General features: G+C 38.0%; 1 protein-coding gene across 2 annotated transcripts in view; it reads left to right on the top strand.

The window, feature by feature from the left end:
* Nucleotides 1-13,624, top strand: part of LOC138135615 (furin-like protease 2) — a 97,899-nt gene that overhangs the window by 9,620 nt on the left and 74,655 nt on the right. For both annotated transcript variants that reach the window (XM_069054389.1, XM_069054390.1), the window contains exon 2: nucleotides 10,744-11,033. In XM_069054389.1, coding sequence (XP_068910490.1) covers nucleotides 10,857-11,033 — 177 coding nt within the window. In that variant the 5' untranslated portion in view covers nucleotides 10,744-10,856. The remainder of the gene's footprint in view (nucleotides 1-10,743; nucleotides 11,034-13,624) is intronic.

Below are 13,624 nucleotides of genomic sequence, written 5' to 3'. Positions count from 1 at the left end.
TTTGCGGATTCGAATAAATATCTTCGCCAGTGGCCCGAGGATCTAGCCTAAGATAACAAAAAGGCAGGATTAGATGGAATGGTGAAGTACCACTTTCAGAAAGTGCTACGCTGAAGTGGCCCTCCTGCTTTGAGTTGACTTTTTCCTAAATAAACTTACTTATTGTTTTCGGTGCTTTAATGGACACCTATAAAAGCTTCCGAGTGACCGCAGTCCATTCAACAAATTCGATTGTTTCTACGCTTTAACCCCCAAGTCGTATTTTTCTAGTGGGAATCAAATACTTAATAAAATAATTCTTCCGAAAGCAATAGACGAAACGAAAAGAATGCGGGATTAAGAGCTAAAGACTGCGAGGATAACTCCCCCTAAGTAGGAAGAGATTCGGTTTTTAGCCGTTAATTTAATATCTGATTTCGGAGGAACTAAATTGCACTAGTTTTGCTTCCGTTTCGTTTGATTCGTCGGAAGTGTGCATCAATGGCTCGTCCAAAAATAATTATCTTTCAAATCGGATTTTTCCGTGTGTATTTAAGCACGCGTCCGGCATTTGGGAAACGTGATTAATTACGTACGTAAAGTCTGAAATGTCAAGTGGATACAAATTTAAGGTCGTTTGGTGCCATAAATTAAACCATCTTTGCAAGCTTTGAAGTGAAAGTTTTTCGGCAAATGTCACCGAATTTTTTACACGTTGCCCTCCTAACTGACGTCAAACGTATTTTGGGAGTTTTTAAATGGAAAATAATTCGACAATCCGAGTTTTCATCTCATTTTTTTCTGCAAACAGAATCCTGCAGGAAAAGTGATATATACATTGTGTGTCACGGAGTCCTTTTCGTATTTCCGTCGCCGAAGGTAAGGAAGCTTTGCTCAGCTGACTTCCTTCCACCTTTTAGACATCCTATGTGCCTTTTCCGGTGAACATTTAACACAGTTACAGTTTATGAAGTGTTAAGTTGGACAACCAACAATTTTCTCGCTAAGTTTTTGCAACGGCAAAAAAATATAGTTTTCGCTCGCTGAAGTTTTCTTGAGCGGTGGAATTTTGTCGCTAATAAGGTTGCTGAAGAAGTTAGTTCTGTGAAAAATGCGTAACGCATGAAGGAAACTCGGAATGATTGATCGCTTGTCCGTGTTTGTATCTCTTCGGAGTTTGAGAATTCGTAATTCGTCATAATTGTAATTGTGAAAGTTTGGAAAAATTCTTGAAACTCCCGAAAGGTGACAATGAATAAGTTTTCTTAACAGATACAATAAATCACCCTCCTCTCGCAATAATGACATGCAAAGCGACAATTTTTTATCTGGAGTATAAAGTTTAGCTAATAGTACTTTAAGAATATTTATTTCGAAACATTCATCATAAAGTTGGGGCCCGACATCCTTGCTTATAGAATATAATGTGACGTCTTTTGTCACTAATCGCGTTTCTGCAGCACATTTGTGAATAAAATGGTAAGAGCTTTGAAAGCTGGGCAAAATGTAAATAGGAGTATGAATTGTATCAACAAAGAAATAAACTTTAATGCCATTCCACCTCCATTTCACTTTGTATATGGGTGTATACGTTCGTTCTGTAACTCGCGCCCACATTTTAATTTTGTTTATGCAGGGGTTTCGTTCGGTGAAAATGCAGAGCGAAGTAATTTCGAAACTAAGTTTTTCCGCGTAGCCGTTCAAAGAACTCCGAAATCGCATCGTACAATAAATTCGGTTTTATTTGTGCAAGCAAGTGTACATGTGTATGTTGCACTGAAAATAAACATTTGCATTTAAATTAGCTTTTGTTCAGAGCATTTCGAAATGTCGAAAGGAAATAGGATGTTTTCAGAGTCCGTGAACGGTCATTTCGGTCAGAACGGCGAAAATAACAACAACGAAAAAAAAAGTTGAACGTACGGTATACGACTCCGTACAAAAAGAACGAAAGTCGATAAGCCGCGACCGTGTATGTTTGGTTGCGTTCGGTCCTCAAGAAGCTTATCGCATATCATCCGTTTTGTGGATGTAACAAAGCAATTTTTTAAATGCGGCGCGAACCAGACTCGAAGGGTTGAAACGGGGATTAAGTATATTTTTGTTTTATATAGATGGATTTCGTCATGTGCGTTATCAATTGTTTGATTAATTTGGGGAATTGACGGCGACGCTGTCTAAAGCCCTCACGTAATGCCTCTTCAGAGGCGTCTGCCAGGATTACTATAATCCTGGCGACAAATTGCAGCTGTGCTAATGAAAGGTCGCACTACTTAGTAGCCCCGATAAATATTCTCCCGTATCCTCGCGTCGGTACCGTCCCCAGATAGTAGACTAAATGTCAAACGTAATAAATTGAGACGTTGACGATTTCCCATTCATAATTACAGTACAACCTCGATAATCCGAACCAATTCAGCACGAGCGTGTTCGGATTTGGCTTTTGTTCGGATTAAAGAAAACTATCCAAAAAGACTACAAACAAACTGAAAAATAATATTTATTCCAAAAAATAACATCAGAGCCTACTCGTTAAGAAAAAAATCTTTAATTGACGTTTGTTTGAAGATATTTGATTTATTAATGTGTAGTTTCATCGCTTTTTCTCGCATTTGCCTTAGCAATAATATTTGATTCAATGGAATGCCATTTTCCGTTGCCCATTGGATACAAATATTGAAACCAGCTAATGCTGTGCTGTGAAGAGTTGATCCTTCTTCAGTATCTGGTTCATCTTCTTCTGGTTCATTTTGTTCCACGACCTCAGCAACAATTTCATCGTCTGTAAATGTGATGTCTTGTTTTTCATCTTCATTGTCGATTGCCCATATTCTAACTTCATTTCTAGTTAGATTTCCTCCTTTAGACAAGTTATTTAGGAGTCCAGTCATAATAGCTAATTCGTTTTCTTTTGTGTTCTCATCCGGACGATTCCCTCTCAGTAGTGTGGATAATGGAAGCAGATCTTCTTCATCATAGGAATTATCTTGATTATCGTTAATGAAAGATGCGTCTTGAAAGCGATTGGGCCAAAGATTCTTCCAAGATTTTGTAATTAAGTTTACACTAACAGATTGCCATGCTTCCTCCAGTGAATAAACAACGTCTTTTAGGTTTAATTTTTTCAAAGTCTCAGAGATGTCATTTTCTGCACTTACAACTTGCAGCAGCAGAGTCTTGCGATAATGTAGCTTAATGGCTTGGATGACGTTCTGATCCATGGGCTGCAATATCGGTGTACAATTTGGTGGTAAAAACATGGTGGTAATTTGACCATCGTCACTAAGTAACTCGTCTTCACTGGGATGCCCAGGAGCGTTGTCCAGAACAAGAAGTGCTTTCTTCGGCAATTTTAATTCTGACATTTTTCTTCTCACGGCTGGTACAAATTCTTCGAAGAACCATTCCTTGAATATATCTTGAGTGACCCAAGCTCTAGGCTGTCCTTTGTAAATCACTGGTAAGGAACCAGTCTTAGTAAAAGCTCTCGGTTTTCTGGCTTTCCCAATTACGAGCAGTTTCAGTTTGTGGGTGCCCGTTGAGTTGGCACAGGGCATAAATGTTATCCTTTCTTTACTAATCTTACGCCCCGGAGCAGAATCTTCATTTTTGTGTACTAGAGTCTTATTTGGAAGAACCCTCCAAAATAATCCACTTTCGTCTGCATTGTACACTTGATCTGGTGTCAACCCGAGTTCTCCAATTTTCTGCAGAAATTTATTCTTGAATGGTTCAATGGCGGTTATGTCCGAAGAAAGTTTTTCCCCACTTACAGTCAGCTGTCGAATACCGAATCTATTTTTAAATTTGTCAAGCCAACCCAAACTAGCTTGAAAATCATTTTTTCCTGTAATTTTTTGATAAAAATATCTTGCCTTTTCTCTCAAAATTTCTCCAGATATCGGGGTATTTCGGCATCTTTCTTGAAGAAACCACGTGTAAACTGCAGAATCTACTGCTGGGTAAAATGCTTGCTTTATGGTTTTTCTTTTACTTGTTTCGGCTTCGCTAGATGCAATAAATTGTTTTATTTTCTCTTTTTTCTTTTTAATATCCGAAATTGTAGCTTTTCCTACTCCATATTCTTTTGAAAGTGCTGTGACCGTTTGTCCGTCTTCGAGTTTTTGTAAAATGTTATACTTTTGTAACAGAGTAAGGGTACGATGTTTTCTTTTTTCTGCCATAATTTTGTGTAATAAAGCAACGATACTCTCACAAAGACGCACTTCTTGTAACTGAAAATGCATTCATTGTTTTGTTCTCCCCACTTTCTTCTAACAGCTAGTCAAAACAAACATGTTATGACGGTGTTCGGATTAGCGAATTTGAACAACTGGTTTTGTTCGGATTATAGAAACAAAATATTTGTTCGGATTACTGGAGTTTCGGATTACCGGGGGTTCGGATTATCGAGGTTGTACTGTATTTAACTTGTCGAAAACATATTTCCCAACGGTCCACCAAGAGATACGAAACGAATCGAAAGAGCGGTGAAAAGTACCAGAATTACACATTTTAATTGAAAACTAGCCCCTTGTCTCTTTCGCACCGTGAAAATTGCTTGACATTTTTCCCTCAAATATCATCAGATGATATTTTCCTTTTTCTCAGGTTCACGTCTTGCGGCGCTGTTGCGTGGTTTGTGCTCGCCTAGCAACGGTATTTTTTTGTATCTTGTTTTATTGTTTACATTGTTGGTGGGTGCATATTTTCCTAGATACGAGGTGGTAACTGTTTGCTTTGTTTTTTGGTGTTTCCAGGAGAACATTAATAATTAATGAAAATTGTCGGTGTCGGGTGGTTAGATTTAATCAAGTGGAGTGTTGCATTTCGGCGTCCGCACATGTGGAAGTCTTCTCACGTGCGCTAATTAAAGGTTAATTAGCACGAATTGACCATTTTGCGATTACGCTCCAGTTGGTGTTCGGTTGTACAAAAACGGCAAGTGATGATGTCCTTGCAACCAAGGATGGTACATTAACAGTTGAGGGTGAAATTTGCTTAACAAAAAGTTGAATTAGTGCGTTCCTTAGACCTTTCGCAATTAGTAAACTTCAACACTCCGGAGTGCAGGTCTCAGTTCAAGCCACATGTGTTGTAAGGGAAGTTACTCAATGTGTCCCAACGCTCACAATACATTCTTGATTATGATGGTGATATCAAAGGAATTGCCTGGAGTGGAGCTCAAGTTTCATAATTATTCAAGATGTAACGTTTCATTTTAGGGTAATGTTTCTAATGTTTCGAGCATTGTGCGTTTCTAATTGGATTACGGTGGCGGGTTAATGGCAGGTTAAAACGTCCGACGAACGTCTCGAAGGTCGGAACGCTAAAAAGTAATTAATATTTTTTTCGATGATGAATAAGAATTTCATTACCGTCCGTAATTAGCCCGATGACGGGGGCAGCACGACGTTGGCTTCAGAATTTGCTCCCCCTTTTCGGAGGCGGCCTTTTAATTTCGGCGGCGAAGACTCGCAATAGTTGGTGGGATGTTTCTGCTTTTTATTGGTACAGGTTATATTGTTAATACGCTCGTATATCAGGAGATATCCACTTAAAGTTATATTGGAAAAAACTTCCTTAAGCAATTTTCCAGCTCCGTTAGTCTCTAAAGAGGCTTCCAGATATCCTACCACAAATTAAATTCAGCTTCGATACCTCTCGGTCCACAAGAAACTTGAAATGATTGAAACTTGTAGGCGCGCTTTTAAATGACTTATCGATTTGTTGCCAGTTTTGCCTAATGTATGTGTGTTACGTACGTGGACCCGGCGAGCTCTTGTGCCGAGGAAATATAGTTTAAAGTTTGCCGAATCTAATTTTCTTCAAATGCGAGACGCTTTAATATCCTAAGTTGAATTACATAACCACCGATGGCTGGAACGAATCTAATCGAACAGACATTGTGTTCCGGTCGAACCCATTTCTTGCTAAACTTGCTGCGATTTTGAGCAGAAGGATTCAAGAACAGAATATCGGCAAATAAGAAAGCAACAAAACCGGCACGAGCAACGAATATAACAAATTAATCGTTCCTAAACTGTTCGAGATTAATTTCGGACTTTCAGTATCAACCAGAACGGATCGTATCGCATTAAAAAAAAAACGATTGTTATGTAATAATTTAGCAAGGAAAATTACCATTTCAGTTTTTTCTGCTTTGTCGTGATAGAGCTGACCTTACCTTGAAGGCAACTTGGGAATAGAGAAAAAAGCCGGATCTGAAAAATTCAACTATGACACGATTGCTGAACACACTCGGCTTCGATTATTTGTAAACAAGGGAAAATGTTCACGGTACACGTTGTAATTGTAAATTATCCTTTGAAGCGTTTTTTGGTGTTGCCAGCTTTAATTTGGGCTTTTCTAGAGCCCCTCACGTGTAATCATTTCGGCTTTTAATTTTAATTTGAGTCGACGGTCCTAATTTAAGATATGAATTTTTGTTTCGAACATTTAACACAATTTGTACAGCAGGTGGAACAGTTTCGGGAATTCGTGTTTCTTTGATATTACAGTGGGAAAAAGCCCGGCACAAATCACGGTTAATCTTGTTAAAGGTCGGGATAGGTTATTTATATGCCGGTTGCATTTTGGCGGATGTTTGCCCATAAAGCACACGTCCCATAGAAAAAAGTCGTCGGAAAATTGCCACTATAGACGTGTGTGATTTTAATAATAATGCCCGCGGAGAGAAACTGCCGATGGAAAATTTCGCGCTTCCATTTTATTATTAAAAGCAACGACCTTAATTACTCTCAATTACCTTCACGTTAAGGAATTTAAATTATGCAGGAAGTCAGGAAGATGAAAGAACCTGACACGGTAAAAAATGAATTATCTGTGTTCGTTCGCAGTAAAAAGGGTAAATTGTCCTTGGGTTTTCGCACATAAATTAAACCTCGGCCGCGTTATGTTTGATTTGTCCCGATATTAATTTGCTTTCGTCGATCGACTTTTCTCCGGCGTAATTAAACTCCTCCGGAATATTTAACACTCAGCATTAGTCATAAAGTCGCGAAATTCGGATTGTCGACTTTTTATTTTACGGAATTCCAAGTTATGCTCCTTTATTTTATTTTTTAAATAATTATTAATTAATGCCGAGGAGATTCCGCCTCGGAAAAGTTCCATAAACACGGTTTTCGCTCTCGACGAATTATTTTGGAAGCGATTTTTTTTCTCAGGGAGGCAAAAATGAAATCAGTTCGTTCGTTCCCGTTTCCGGGAAGTTAATATAAATAATTTTAGTCGGTCCCATTTAAACTTGCCTAAAGTTTAAAAAGTGTTCTTAATACTCTCAGTTGTTAATTGCTGAAATTTATCAAGTGGTGCATGTAAACTTTTAATTTTGAACTAAAGAGATTTTATTAAAACGTCTTAACGTCGGCAAAAAAAATCCAATTTCGGGGAACTTTCCGTTGAATGTCTGTTTTGTTGACTGTTTAAATTAAAGCTACGATTCAATTTTCTTTTGAAACTCCGCACCGAAGTAGACCGGGACCTTAATTTGAACTCATTAAAATCGGGCCTTGTTCTGTGGTGGACTGCGTTGACATCAGAGCGTTCTTACTTAAATAATAAATAATAAACATCGTTTACGTACCTCTTTGTGAGTTTGAAAGTTTTTGCGGTTCTCCCCTTTTCCATTGTAAAAGGTACGAGTTTATTATTAGGGTAACTGTCATGTTTCACTAATATTTGTTGTACCTCGTAATAATCTCATGAATTACGAAGAGAGAAAGACCCAGTTACGCTTTGTTATTACCCCTCTGAATTATTGTTTGAAGTTTTATTCCTTGCCCCTTACTTACCGTCACTCCGACCTGTGTCCTGCAACGATCGATAGTTATTACTGTTTTTTTTTCCTAACATGACCAAGCCTCTGCTTATTGAATTTTATCGATCAATTTATGTGGATGCATTAGTTGAGAACAAGCCGAACCAACCATGCTAATCAATCATTATCCGTTTGATTAAACTTTGTTAAAGTAATTTTTGTTTTTGTCTGCTATACACGTATACAATTTTCTCAAGATTAATGCTTCTTGAAGCAGCGATTTTTGTTTTTCTTTTTAATTTGAAAGTGTATTTTTACGTAATTACTCGAGAATGGCGAGTGAGGAGTTACGACAACCTGCTGTAAATTGGGATAATAATTAATTACTTCCATGTTTATTGATTAAGAGCAAATTTAATTTTGCCTTCCGAAATTTTAATCAGCACGGAATAAATTCGTTCATATTTGATGAGCGATAATTGTTTAGCTGTGTAGCTTCAACAGGCGTAATTATTGCTCTTAAAAAATTAACGGTATCACAGCCAGTTTTTTTTTTTTCAGTTAACGAGTGACGCAACTGCGATGTTTGTATTGTAAAGGGCGTTTTGAATCAGTCCGGTCGAAGGAGGGTTTCTTGGGAATGGGGTGGGTGTTCAGTTTGGCACCGGGGGTGCGTATTTCAATTTGCCTACTTGGGAAAATGCATCCCGAGTCATATAGTACACGTAGCGCGCGCTCTTTGGATCTCATATTTTAATTATGCCTCAACATGAACTGACAAAAGCAGAATTTATTTCCACTGTTGGGAATTTCACAATTCTCCGCTCCAGGAGATATATTTGAATTATCCCACATCCATCGCGGTTGAAGTTGAAATAAAATCCCGTCTGGCTCTGGACAGGACCCGGGATACCGGGAACGGCGTTATTGGACGTCACTGTCAATCTCTTGCGGCGGCAGATAGATGACCTGAAAATTCACGCGAACGCCGAAGTTATGAACTGCACACCACCGAAAGAATTCCGCCCGAGTTGCATTCTTTTCAAAAACCATTAAGTTGGATTTGTTGTCATCAAATTTGTCAAGCGGCTCCATTTATCATTTGGAGCGTTTAAAAGTTTCCCTGAAGCCGACGGCGAATTAATGCAGTGTCTATCTTCTGAAAAAGTGAGCGGCGATAACAGTAAAATTGGATGGAGGCATTAGGGCCAATTCAAAATTAATGCCCGACTAACTTTTATGCCGACGAAGCGTCTTTCATGTTCACAAGAGACACTTTAAGATTTTTCGTCCTTCCATTTACACACCCCCACGTCGTACTCAGCATTCTTCAATAACCGATAGGTGGTGGAATGCGCGCGTTCTTGCATACCAGAAATTCGAGACGCAGATTTTTCTTCTAATTTTGAAACGGCGGTTTCTTGAGAGATCTCGAATTGTGTTTCTCTTCCGGCTAGAAATAAATCACGGTTTCCATCTATTCTACATCTTCTTGAACTATAAATCCCAACTGAATTGCCAAATATGCCAACTCGTTACGAATACAAATGCAAATACGCTACACCGACGTTTACCCGTTTCTAAAAATGTATCAACAAATGGGGTGGTCTCGCAAATGAAACCACCTTGAACTTGGCGCATAAAAGATTCGAAATGGTCGTTCGTGAATAGTTGCGTTTGAATGGAAAGAAAATTCCGTATTTAAAGTTTCTCCCCAAAGTTGTCACGGTTTCTGTTTGGAAAGCTCAGAACTAATTATAACGAAGAACCGCCCCAAATTATCTCGTCCCGTGAGACATGTGCCGGCTTCAGGAATAATTTGCCGTCCCTCGATGAATTAGAAACTTCAGGCTTCGGTGTCGTTCACGAATATCTTTTTTATTTGCCACGTGAAATTCAGTTTGCGAGGTCCAAGCGGCCAAACCAACACAAGCTGACCCCAATTCCGTCCTGTTTTTTACCGTTGATCGATCCCGTCTTTAAAAAAAAAACTGGTCAGGACCGAATTATAATAATACAAAAGAGTTGAGGAACGTTGAGGTACATTCTTCGGGTAGTGTAGTCGCTTTGTTAAAATTTTGCGATCAGACCCTCAACGGCACAGTTAGCGAACGCAATTTCATAAAGTAATCGGCTCTCATTTAATATTGACTCGGGAAAACGTAAATTCAAATTTAATTAAATCGACCGCCTCCGTAAAGGCGGTTTAAAAACTGCAACAACCAAAAAGAGCGACACAGATTTGCTCGGAATTTTCTTGCTACCCTCTCAGGACGATTTTTCATAAATTTCTGGTACGAAGATTAGAGGCGCTTTCATTTTAGATTAAACACGTTCATTTTGGGCAATAAATAAACCCGTTTTACTTTTGATTTGATTCGCGAGTACGGCACGAACCGCTGTAAATTTTCTTTTGGCACGCCATTATGAGAAACATCACTTTGAAACCGAATTTTTCCGTTCGTCTTTGTGAGAAAGTTTAAAGGAGGAGCGATTTATGCGGCCGAATTAGAGAAACAGTCAAATTTATGAAATCCGAACGAAATAAAGAGATGTATTTATGAGAGTGTGGTGCGAATATTGTGCATTAGCATGCCAAGGAACTTTTAATAATGTGGAAAGAAACACTTTTTTCCGCTGCACCTGGTGCCCCGCGGTGTGAATCAACCTTGTACGGCTGTGAAATTACAACGAAGAAATAAATAGAAAATTCTACGTGTTGCGGATTGAACGTGGTGCAAATGTAAAAATCTCTCACCATGTACGTTTCAAAATAAAAATTGCGCTAATGTCTGCTTGCGGGCAATGTTTGACTTGGTTCAATTGCGATAGAAATTCTATTTGTTTAGTTGTGTTTGTAAGAGCAAACGCAGCCGGAAAGTAGCTGCGCCCGCTTCCGTCACCGCGATCGGCTTGTTATCAAATGATTAAATTTTGTGACGCAAGTACCATTGTAACGATGTTTTATTTCTTTGTTGCAGATTTTCCCAAAACATCCAGTAACCTATGATCGCTCTGAAAATTTTCCGTGTGCAGATCGATTTTTCTCAAGCATACTCATCGGTATTCGCCTTCTGGAAGCATAACGTTAGATATGGTATTAGTCAGATTGTGTAATCTTCTCGTGTGCGGGTGTGTGCTGGGCACGGTGGTACTTTCTGTTCGTCGTGAAGAACCGCTCTACTCCAACGAGTTCGCCGTTCATATCCCCGAAGGAAATGATGTGGCCGACGAGATCGCCACCAAGCACGATTTCGTCAATCGCGGACAGGTAAGTCATCGATTCGTCCAATCGTTATTCATTCATCGAAGTACCCTGTGTTGTACATTTACATGTATAAAATGTCGAGGTAATAATTTCGTTGGAGGTAATAGGGCACTATTAATATCAATTGAAGATTTACGATGTTTTACCGTGTCACAATGTGGAAATGAAATCGTTATTTACGGCCTTTTGTGACAGTTAGAATTACGTTAATGTGCATCGGAACTGTCCATTTGAATATTTACGTTAACAATAATAATTATTATCAATTCGGTAAACCGTGTATCTATGGTTCGCAGAGCAAAACTGTTGGTGTTCTGTTGCGGTTCTCGAGGGAGCAGCACCAGCAGAAAGACGAAATCATCGCAGGTTCATTAATAACGATGGGGGAGAGGAGTGGATTTTTCAGTTGTTGCCAAATCAATATACAGGATGTCCGGTAATTAATCTGCGGTGCTCGAGGGTGTGGTTTTGAATTTCAAAACGATGCAACATTAATATTCACTAACGGATCTCATTTGTTTGTAGGAAATTTTGACGACTATTGTCGGGAAAATCGATTTCGGTGGGGTGCAAAGAAAACCATTTGGAAATTCGAGTTGCGACTTGCACTATCGAAATGAAGTGTAAATTTGCTCGGGCGACTTTGTGTTAACAATTCTCGAAAAGAAAATATTTGATTGAGCAAAGTAAGCGTTTTACGTGGGGGGATTCGGTGTAAATTGTCGTGTATTCAAGAAAATTTGTAATCGAAACAGCCTTAGGTGTGTCCGTTATTGAACTCCACCGTCAAATAAAATGAAAAAGAACAAACGAAGGAAATTGTGGAGGAGATAATTTTTGAATGAGGGTTTTATTTTATTTAAGAGGGTTTTTAGCCTGAAAATTTGTAAAAACACATTTTTTATATGTAGTAGCTTTTCCGTAGAGAAAGTGGTTTCGACAATATAATTCATGTATCACGTGATCATGAATGATCCAATGAAAACGCGTAAAGTCCTTAGTTGCATGACTATCACAGCGATAATAAAAAACAAAATAATTATTATCTTATTTACTTTCGTCGTTACGATTTTTGATTGAAATAAATTTGTCAGTTTGACAAATAAATAAATAATTTTGTATTTCATTCATTATATTGTCTCATCGAATATAACACGTGGTATGATTAATCATCGATGATATTAAATTCGTGAAATTGAAGCAGGACATTTCACTCGTCCTTCGGACTCGTGAAATCTCCAGCTCAATTTCACTCATAATATCATCGATAATAATAATCATACCACTAGTTATATTATATCCGAAAATGTGTTCCTAAGAACCTATCCAGAAACTCTCAAAATTGACGAATTTATCCGGTTTAAAAATAAATCTCTTTAAAACGGTATATATGAAAAAACGTTCGTTGCAGAAATTATGTTGCTAGAATGGCTTCCATAATATCTCAACATCTATCGGCTAACTCAAATGTGGTATCTACCAGAAATTAAGTGAACATTTTCTCGTTTTCTATTTTTTTTCATGTGAATTCAACTTTAGAACCAAACGGACTGTCTCGGGATGACGGAAAACGCCCAGATGGGATGACTTTAGTACCGTGGATTAAAGGTCAACCTTTGGTTTGGGACGTTACTGTTGTAGATACACTTGCAGACAGTTACGTATTGAAATCATCTGAAGTCTCAGGTTTTGCCGCTGAAATGGCTTGCAAACGCAAACATAGCAAATATAGTTCAATCATTTCGTCAAACTACGTGTTTAAAGGTTTAGCATTTGAAACATTAGGCCCTTGGTGCAAAGAAGCCATCGATTTCATTAATGTCATCGGAGACCGACTTATCGCGGAATCAGGCGATTCAAAATCAAAGAAATTCCTTTTCGAGAGGATTTCCCTTGCCATTCAACGTGGAAACGCTGCAAGCATTCGGGGCACTTTTCCAGATTCCGCAATATTATCGGAAATTTTTGTATTATAAAACAAAAATGTTTATGTAATTATGTTATAATATAATATTGTTAGAATATTTAAAAAAAGTGAAAAATCAGTTGTTAATTTTCAAAATGCCCTCAATCTTTTAACTTACAATATACGGGGCGAAATTGAAATGCATCATAATAAGTAAATAATAGTATCTTCAATAAGTGAATAAACCGAAAATAAGGTTAAACATTTTAAATTCATAAAGTCCCATTTAACTTAATTCCATCTTGAACGAGACGCTCCTAGAAACTAAACATTAATAGCTGCAAAAATGCTTTAAAAACAGAGAGTCACAAAACGAATTAACCCAAAAACACTTTAAATACACAGAGCCACAAAAACGTGTCAGAATACAATGAATGAAAACCAAAAACTGTTTGCACCTTTTTTACGTTGCACTCGATAACATTTTAATCTTACTATTCTTCCCATTGATGTAATAATACTTCGAATGGATGGCGTATAGAAAGAGAGGTAATGATGACGCGCGACAAGAGATAGACTCTGGTTGAAGGCAAAACAATGTTTAAATGCCTATTGTGTGTAAACAGTTTGCTGTAAATTTGTGGATATTTGTTTGGTTTTGTTAAGATAAATAAATATTTCTTTTTTT

The sequence above is a fragment of the Tenebrio molitor genome, chromosome 7 (assembly GCF_963966145.1).
Source record: "Tenebrio molitor chromosome 7, icTenMoli1.1, whole genome shotgun sequence".
Lineage (NCBI taxonomy): Eukaryota > Metazoa > Arthropoda > Insecta > Coleoptera > Tenebrionidae > Tenebrio > Tenebrio molitor.
This window is presented reverse-complemented; position numbering and strand designations above follow the sequence as displayed.